Source organism: Cavia porcellus, unplaced genomic scaffold (assembly GCF_034190915.1).
Source record: "Cavia porcellus strain 051 isolate PalLab524CR breed Dunkin Hartley unplaced genomic scaffold, mCavPor4.1 scaffold_34, whole genome shotgun sequence".
Taxonomy (NCBI): Eukaryota; Metazoa; Chordata; class Mammalia; order Rodentia; family Caviidae; genus Cavia; species Cavia porcellus.
This window is the reverse complement of record NW_026947517.1, coordinates 19,596,131-19,605,870: the sequence shown is the minus strand read 5'-3', so window position 1 is coordinate 19,605,870 and position 9,740 is coordinate 19,596,131. Positions and strand designations below refer to the sequence as shown.

The 9,740-nt window shown below is 38.3% G+C and overlaps 1 protein-coding gene across 2 annotated transcripts; it reads right to left on the bottom strand.

The window, feature by feature from the left end:
• Positions 1 to 1,263: 1,263 nt before the first annotated feature.
• Positions 1,264 to 9,242, bottom strand: LOC134474610 (endogenous retrovirus group K member 13-1 Env polyprotein-like). 2 transcript variants are annotated; one of them, XM_063243124.1, is made up of 2 exons: positions 8,637 to 9,242; positions 1,264 to 3,788 (listed from the first exon to the last, which is right to left on the bottom strand). In XM_063243124.1, the coding sequence occupies exon 2, from the start codon at positions 3,762 to 3,764 to the stop codon at positions 1,680 to 1,682; it is 2,085 nt and encodes a 694-aa protein (XP_063099194.1). In that variant the 5' UTR covers positions 3,765 to 3,788; positions 8,637 to 9,242; the 3' UTR covers positions 1,264 to 1,679. The 2 variants fall into 2 exon arrangements, with proteins under 2 accessions (XP_063099194.1, XP_063099193.1); XM_063243123.1 differs by having other exon boundaries at positions 1,264 to 3,767.
• Positions 9,243 to 9,740: the final 498 nt, after the last annotated feature.

The window sequence follows — 9,740 nt, the reverse complement described above, 5'->3', positions numbered from 1 at the left end:
TCTTTTTTGGGGGGTCCTCCTCACATTCCTTAAATAGAAAGGCCACTTTTCCTTTTTCTTATATTCTGCTTCTCTGTTGCACCAGAAATACTAACAGTACTGATTCTTGTCTATGTATGTAGCTAATTTACCTCCTTAGTAATTCATATGATCAATGACATGAATATATAATTGAAATTAATGTAGAGGACTGTTGCTTCACTCCATCAGTGTCAATGCACTGAGTTTAAGCCTAAGATAAAAATAAATCTTCATATAAACCTCAGTGCAGAAAAATCATCAAAATATAAACAGGGTCTTACAGATGTACAGACTTCTTTCAATAACATAATAGAAGCCTTCTACAAAAAGGCAAAAATACACAGTTCATGAATCCTATAATTGTTGAAGCAGCCAGTAATGTAGAAATTGTTCTGATTGAATTCCTTGTTCTACTCTTTTGCCCTTTCTCACTACTGCACTTGAGTAGTCTAAAAAAAAAAAGAAAAGAAATTGTTCTGAACTATTTTAATTGACCATTCACTTTTATATGAGATAACCTACTGCCATGGCAAGATCTAGTTCTTGTTAAATTATACACTCAAACCAATTATTTTACATTTATAATGACTGATATATACAACTTTATACATTGCCAGGAATACAACCACTGTGAGTTGTGTTGATCACTTAAAACTGCATGAAAAGGGAAAAGCATTCAGACAAATCATAAAGATATTTATGTTAATTTGGCTCATGTTAATGATCGAGGAGAATGAAACTCCTGACCTACTATATGTCTGGTATGAGTTTGTGTTCTCTAAAATAGAAAAATAATGTTTAGAATGATGGAGTTTAAGAATGGAATATATTTATTGAGAGAAAGAAAGCTTCTGTCTGAGAGACAGAAGGGATCCTGAGTGGGTTGCCAAAGACTCTGTAGTAACAGGAGGTTAGATGGGTCAAAATAGGTGAAGAATGGGAATTTGCAAGATGAGCATAAGGCAGAATAGAGCTGTGTTAACCAATAGGGTCAATTGCCCAGGTAAACTTGATTCAATTAGGAACAAATTGGGGAGCATGTCCCATAATACGTGGGCTTGCTTAACAGCAGGGACTCTTCCTGTAGGGAGTTAGGATGGTGAGTCTTGACTTCTTCAGGGTGATACAGAACTGTCGTGAGTGTCTAGGGCACTCTGAACTCCGGGCAAGGTAAACACACACGCACGCCTTGTCGGGACACGGGGGGTACAGCGCTTGGAAAAGAAAGACAGGAGAGACACCTTTGCTGTCTGCACCGCGTTACACTGCACTGCACGCACAATCTTTATTTTAGGATTCATATATAGTAAACCCGATCAATTCACAGAGCCCAGATAATTAAGTAGTGAAAAGGCATTCTTTGTGGCAAGCTACAACGTGACAGACTACAATGTTTATTCTAAAACTATCTAAGTGAAGTAAATAATCACAACCAGTTCTCATAACTTCTCTAGCCCAGGAAGAAATTCATTAGCTCAAGAATGTTGTTAATTTGTCTGCTGTTAGTGTCACAAAGGGTGGCCAGCCACTTCCTCAAGACTTCTGCAAAACAAAGCCAGCTCACAGTATGGATTCCAGAGGGTGAGGGGCTCACTGAGAACAGGCATTCCTATTCTACCTCCTTCTCGCATACCAGGGCGGCTATTGTAAATTGCAGGTTAGAGGGGGTTGGGCCTACAAAGTGACACCTCATCCCCCACACTTCCTTCCTTTTTATTTTTTAACAACAATTTCCATAAGATCAGGTTATTAATAGTATTTCGTCTTATGCAGTAAAAATACACAAGAACTATGGCAATGAGAACTATAATTAAACTAAGTCTCATGCCACTAAAAGTGTGGGTTATGCTCTGCCAGATTCCTTTGGAATCTAATCCTTTCAAAGATTGAGCAAGCAATTGCGCGAATTGTGCTAGGGATTCATCATCATTTTGCTTTGCAAAATCCTTGTCAATTTGATTATGCAAAGATTCTATTTCCTCCTGGGCAGAGGTGTTTCCATTTAGATACATTCTAATCATTTTCCATTCATGTTCTGTTTGATTATAAGGTCGTTGGGTTATACAGAAAGTAGTTGAATTCCAATCACATTTTAAAAACACTTGATGCTGAAGAGCCAATATTTTTCTACCCATCCATTCAACTGTTTGTTTAAGGAGGTCTATTTGTTGTTGTAGTCTGGCGTTTATTTGCCACTGAGTTAACCAAAGTTCATGAGAATTTTCATGCCATAATTCTACAACATGTTTTTCTTGCAAAGAGGTTTGTAAAGCTATTCCTGAGACTGCTGCTAGGGAGGCTACAGTTATCAGACTTAACAGTACAGCAACCACTATTCCAATAAATCTTTTTGTACGTTTTAACAGATGTTTAAAAAATTCAGTAGTAACAGAAATTACCGGGTCTTGAGACCATGGTCGAGTTAAATTTACAGGCAACCAAATATGAGTTTTTTGTTGTAACAGCATAACTGTATAAGGCTTAGTGAAATTTAGTGTGCTATTTAAGCATGTAAACAATTGACAATTTAAACAAGTACAAGAAAAATGTGTAAAATTAAAAGTTCCCACTAAAAAGACATAAGGCAGAGGTGCACAAACAGTAATATTATACATTTTAAACCTAGTAAAATTATAAGTAGTAGATACAGATCGACTAGTCCCTGAATAGGAAACATTGTACAAGGTTACAGGTTGCATAGCGGCTGGAATCTTCCAAATATGATTTTGAAGGTGATGAGGGTATTCTTCGGCTGCAACAGCAGGGTTAACGATTCCACCATCTCCCCACCACAAAAGAGCCGTCTTCTGATGAAATATAGGAGCTCCGTCAGTTATTTTCTTTGGATCTGGAAGACTATACACAACAGAGAGATTACATCTTGTCTCATTCCATTCAGCACATCCATTAACGAATTTTCCAAATGGTCCCCAAATAATATACCCATCAATATTTTTAGCAAATTTTCCCATACATAGTTGCCAAATTATGGGATAATAAGAAATATTTTTATAAGTGAATTCAGGGCATACAGGAAATGTATTTGTATCAGGTGCTGTTAAATTTCTCCAGGTAACATTAAAGGTTTGAGCAGCCAAGGCTTGAAGCCTTGTTCTTTTGTTGCCTGCTTTTATTCCATGTTGAATCCAATACTGCCATCCCAGAGGGATGCAAGGCGGTTCCCCAATGCAAATAGGCCTTTGATTACCATAATAAGTAAAATTGAATAATGTCCCATCATCTTGATTGTGGGGGGTTAAATCAGCCCACGGTGCTGACAAAATTTCTCTAGGTGTGGTATAAAGTAAAATATCACTAGTTCCCCATTTTACAGGTTCTAATAAAGGGGGATTTGGAATATATGCCCAGTACGAATGTGGAGGTACCTCAGTCCCCGACGCAACAGTGAGCAAGGCACATAAAGCTAAAAACAAGTTTTCAGGGTTTAAAGGCTTTCCTGCTTGAAGGACAAGCCGTTGCCCTTCTATGGTCAATTTCTTTAATTGTCCCCTTGTAGGGAGGGGATTTAAATTTGGTCGCTGTGAGCGGCGGGATTTTCTTAGCTGTAATCTGGCCATGGCTGCGATAGGAACAAGCTCAGCATCCTCAGCCTCTAGCTGGTTTCGCGCTCGCTTCTGAAGGCACGGTTCCGGTTCCTTGGGGAGTTGTCTCCGGGGCTGGCGAACAGGGTCTGGAGGCGCGGATCCTGATCCATCGTCCAGGGACCCACTGCTGAATTCCATTTTCTGTGGAGATATAACCAAAACCTTTCCCCTTATAGAGCAATGTGCCCCTCTCCCATTCAGCCTCTGGAGCTGTTTTAGTCCAAATAGGTTCATTAATCACAAAAGGCTGTTGTTGCTGTTCAAAATGTTTTTCAGCTCTAGTTAATATTTCACCTTGTGGTAAATTGAGAAAATTTAAAATAAACAATGCTTGATGCAGTAATGTTTTTGGACTGTTTTGCAATTTAAACAGTATTGGTATCTGAATATCCTCCTGACTCCTCCTTTTTAATTTTTTAATTTGTAACTTAAGAGTGCCATGTGCTCTTTCAACAATAGCTTGACCCTGGGGGTTATATTCAATCCCTGTAATATGAATAATATTATGGAGATCGCAAAATTGTTTAAATGTTTTGCTAGTATAAGCAGGTCCATTATCTGTTTTGATTTTAGAAGGAATTCCCATAACTGCAAAAGTCTCCAATAAATGTACAATAACATTTTTAGTGGATTCTCCCTGTTGAGCAGTAGCCCATAGAAATGAAGAATAGGTATCAATAACTACATGTACATAAGAAAGCCGACCAAAAGAAGGTACATGTGTAATATCCATTTGCCATAACTCATTAGGTTGAATTCCTCGAGGGTTGACACCTGCGGAAATAATTCTTAAATGTAATGGTCTACAAATAGGGCAAGCTTTTACAATCTGTTTAGCTTTTGTAAAAGGTATCTTATATTTAAGATGCAAATGTCCTGCATTTGCATGATTAAATTGATGTTCTTCAACGGGTGTGGTGAACATAACTAAGGAATCCACTGCATTGTTACCTGATACTAATGGTCCGGGTAACTGAGAATGAGAACGTAAATGAGTAATAAAATAAGAATGATTTCTTTTTTGAACATGTATTTGTAAATTTTGAAATAAAGACAATAAAGCAGGCTTATTAGAATATAACACAGCTGAATAGATATTTGTCACTACTCCAACAGAATAGGCTGAATCGGCTATAATGTTAATAGGTTGGTTATGAAAATCTAAAAACACTTGTAATATAGCAAAAAGTTCATTTTGTTGTACAGAGTTAAAATTTGTCTGACGTACCCAGTAAGATTTTTGAGTCCAATATGCAGCTTTATTTTTAGATCCATCTGTAAATATAGTCAAAGCTTGTGGAATTGGCTGTACAGCTAATAAGGTATTAACCACAAATTGTTGACGTCTAAAAAAATCCCATAATTTACTTTTAGGAAAATGATATGAAAAAGTTCCCATGAAATCTGCTAAAGCAATTTGTAAGGTTTCAGTAATTGACAACAAATATTCCCATTGTTCCTTAGTTAAAGGGATAACTATATTGTTTATATCTTCTCCTATCAAAGTTATAGAACGAGCTCTACCATTCATAATTAAAGCTGCAACCATGTCAATATAAGGCATAACATTTTTAGATTGCTTAGTTTTAGTGAATACCCATTCTACTGGCATAGCATTTTGACCTAAAACTGCAGAGGGATATTGAAAAGTATTAATAATATATAAAGTTAGAGGCAATTTAGGATCAATCCTAATTAAAAATGCATCCTTAATTCGTTGTTCTACAAACTGTAATTCTTGCTCTGCTTTTGCTGTTAAAGAACGAGGGCTGGATGGATCTGAAGAGCCCTGTAGAGTAGCAAACAAATGTTGTAATGCATGGGTAGGGATACCTAGTGTGGGACGAAGCCAATTAATATCCCCTAATAATTTTTGAAAATCATTTAAAGTGGATAACTTATCTCTCCTAATAGACATTTTTTGTGGAATCACCTTTTGTCTAGTAAGAATATATCCCAAATAATGACTAACTTCTTCCTTTTGAATTTTATCCTGTGCTATTACAAGTCCAAACGGAGAAAAATATTGAGGTAAAGTTTTTAAAATATCTTCTAAAACATTTCTATCACTATATGAGAATAAAATATCATCCATGAAATGAGCCGTATAAACCTGAGGCCATCGTGCACGCACTGGTTTTAATGCTGCATCAACATAAATTTGACATATAGTTGGGGAATTTTTCATTCCTTGGGGTAAAGTCCTCCATTGATATCTTTGATAAGGTCTTTGATAGTTTGTTTGAGGAATTGAAAAAGCAAACCGTTTTCTATCTTCTGGATGTAATGGGATGTTAAAAAAACAATCTTGTAAATCTATAACATATACAAACCAACCAGCAGGGAGCGCTGAGGGTAAAGGAATGCCGGGCTGAAGGGCTCCCATTTGAATTAAGGATGAATTTACAGCACGTAAGTCCGTTAAAAGTCTCCACTTGCCTGATTTCTTTTTTATCACAAATATTGGAGAATTCCAAGGAGATGTGCATGGTTCTATGTGATGTAGAAAAAGCTGTTGATCAATCAATTCCTGTGCTGCCTGTAACTTTTGAGTAGTCAAAGGCCACTGATCTATCCAAATTGGGTCATCATTTTTCCAATTAAGCTTTAAAGGATTCATTTCCCTAGGCTGTAGAAACATGCAAAATATTAAAAATGTATATAAGCTCCCCATTGTTCTAATACATCTCTTCCTAAAATAGAAACTGGTACCTCTAAGATATAAGGTTTAATAACAGCAACTTGACCCTCTTCATTTTTTATATGTATATGCATTGTGGCTTGTCCAATTGTATTTACTGGAGTTTTACTTACTCCTTTTATATTACATGGAATAATAGTATAAGTAATATGAGAAGGCCAATCAGTAGGTTTAACAATAGTAATATCCGAGCCTGTATCTATAAGAGCCTGAATTTTCTTATGCTCAATAAAAATATTAATAAGAGGTTGTTGTTGAGATAATTTAGCTGTCCACATTACATTAATAGGGTTAGTGCTGCCGAACCCTCCTGTTCGCTGAACAACAGAGGATCCTATTGGGATATAAGGCAGTAAAATGAGTTGAGCTATACGTTCTCCCTTTAATAATTTATAATCTGTAAGTGAGGACATCAGAATCTGAATTTCTCCAGTATAATCTGCATCTATAATTCCTAAGTGAACAGTAATGCCTTTTTGATTTAAACTAGATCTACCTGTGAGCAAGCCAAAAGTTCCCGCAGGCAGAGGACCAAAAATTCCTGTAGGAATTCTCACGGGAGATTGTCCTCCTCTTAATTCTACATCTTTTAAGGCTGGTATGTCCACTGCGGCACTGTGTTGGGTGGCTGGCTGTAGGGAGAATACGGTAGATTTACCCCATTGATTTGTCCGGGGCCCGGGGTAGGGCCCGTTCTCCCGTTTCCCTTTTGTTCAGCTGAATTAACTTGTTTACTCCTGCATTCACGAGCCCAATGATTTCCCTTCTTACATTTTGGACATAAGCCGGGAGCTCTAGATCTCTTTTTTTGATCATTGCCTACAAGTTTTGGACAGGCCCTCTTTACATGTCCTATCTGACCACAATTAAAACATTTTAAAGACTGTTCCTTTTTAGATTGCCAATTAGTCCACGTGGTTGCCATGGTCTCAGCAAACAGTTGCATTTTCCTAGATTCTGAATTTAAATCTTTACATTGTTTTATAAAATTGTCAATCGTTCCAGTATCTTTTATTGGAATTAAAGCCCTTTTGCATTCATCATTAGCATTTTCAAAAGCTAACATTTTTAAGAGATGCTCTTGTAAGTCTTGTCCAACTACTGTTTTTTCTATAACATTTTGAAGTCTTGCAACGAACTCAACATACGGTTCATTGGCTCCTTGCAGAACTTTAGCCCAAGATCCATATTCTGATCCTTTAGGCCGTATTTTATCCCAAGCTTTTAAAGCAATATCTTTTAATTGAGCATGAATCTCTCTTGGAGCTCCTGCCTGATGCTCAACAGTATCAAAGAAACCTGTACCAGAGAGCATGGGATAAGAAAGGAGTCTAATATTCGGATCTCGATCGTCAGCATTTTGTCTTGCCTTTTCCGCACAACCTTCCATAAACCACATGTGCCACTGTAAATATTCTGGCTCCTTTAAAAGAATTTTGGCCAAGGCTTTCCAATCATAAGGAGCAAGATTACCATAGTGATCTGCTACCGATGTTATTAATTCTCTAGTGTAATGAGCCTGAGGGCCATAAAGGGTTACAGCCTTTTTTAATTTTGCTAAATCATCCATATTAAATGCTTCCCATCTAGGGGGAACTGCCTCTCCATCTATTGGCTGTGGCCTGATTACAGGGAAAGCAAAGGCAGGCTTTTCCTCATCAGAATCCCCTAATTTTGGTAGATCAGCCAAAGCTAGCTTGGCTTTACTCCAATTAGGGTTAGATGGAGGAGGTGCAGAGGGAACTATAGGCGGATTCTGCTTAACGGAGAGTTGTTTCACCTCTTGTGTTAAATGTTGTATAGCCTGTAAAATTGGGCGATTGTCATAATTTGATATTGCTGCGGCAGCTAAAGCTGAGTCGGCTGTAGTGGATTTTACTTTTAGTTTGGACGCCTTTTCACTACTTAAAGCGATAGCGTCATTTTGAACTACATTCTGCTCCTCCTCTGTGAGGGGCAATTCCTGAATAACTGGCTTAATTTCTAGTTGAAGATTTTCTACAATATGTTCATCTTCCATAGCTTTTAATAAAGAGTACACAACCGACCAAATAGCCCAAAAACGTAAAGGAATCTTCTCCTCCTGTTGCATAGCCCTTTCTATACTAACCCTTGCCTTCCTCCATACTTCTACATCCAAAGTTCCTTCATCTGGAAACCAAGGATTATATTCTTTAATTGTATCAATACACATATCCAAGTCAGCTGACCTGAGCGATATGCCATATATAGATAATAAATGTTTAAGAATTTTTAAGAAAGGAGAAGAAGCAGATTGTCCCATTTCCCCGTAATAAAATTATACTTACCTTCCTAAGCGACCTTCGGAGTCCCTGAATTCGGGCGCCACTTGTCGTGAGTGTCTAGGGCACTCTGAACTCCGGGCAAGGTAAACACACACGCACGCCTTGTCGGGACACGGGGGGTACAGCGCTTGGAAAAGAAAGACAGGAGAGACACCTTTGCTGTCTGCACCGCGTTACACTGCACTGCACGCACAATCTTTATTTTAGGATTCATATATAGTAAACCCGATCAATTCACAGAGCCCAGATAATTAAGTAGTGAAAAGGCATTCTTTGTGGCAAGCTACAACGTGACAGACTACAATGTTTATTCTAAAACTATCTAAGTGAAGTAAATAATCACAACCAGTTCTCATAACTTCTCTAGCCCAGGAAGAAATTCATTAGCTCAAGAATGTTGTTAATTTGTCTGCTGTTAGTGTCACAAAGGGTGGCCAGCCACTTCCTCAAGACTTCTGCAAAACAAAGCCAGCTCACAGTATGGATTCCAGAGGGTGAGGGGCTCACTGAGAACAGGCATTCCTATTCTACCTCCTTCTCGCATACCAGGGCGGCTATTGTAAATTGCAGGTTAGAGGGGGTTGGGCCTACAAAGTGACACCTCATCCCCCACACAGAACTATTTGGACTATTGGTTCTTAGCAATTGATTGTATTTCTGTTGGCATTTGTCTTGAGATTTGGCCCAGAGCAGGAGGTGATTGTCTCTTCCAAGGCTACAAGCAATCTGAATTTATCCTCTTGCTTCTTTGAAGTCCCAGCCCTGTTGTTACAGGCAGCTGAGTTAGTTAGAAATATATAGGCAGTGAGACAGGACTAGGTCCTAGAAATTGCCAGTGCAAAAGCCCAGATAACTTGCAACCATGGGGGAGATGGATACCTCCTGTGGTGGGTCAGGCCTCAAGACAAAACATCAAGCAAATGCATCCCTATCCTAAGGGCTGAGCCTGTGCTGACAGACAGGCTTGGACTGGCTCTGACCTGGCTGCTGCCCCTGTCTCTGCCCCACTCCTGGTCTCATTATTCTGTTGCACCTTGCATCATATTACTTTTTTTTTCTAGAAAATATCTGGTGGATCATAGCACAAGGAATCCAAAGGGAATTTAT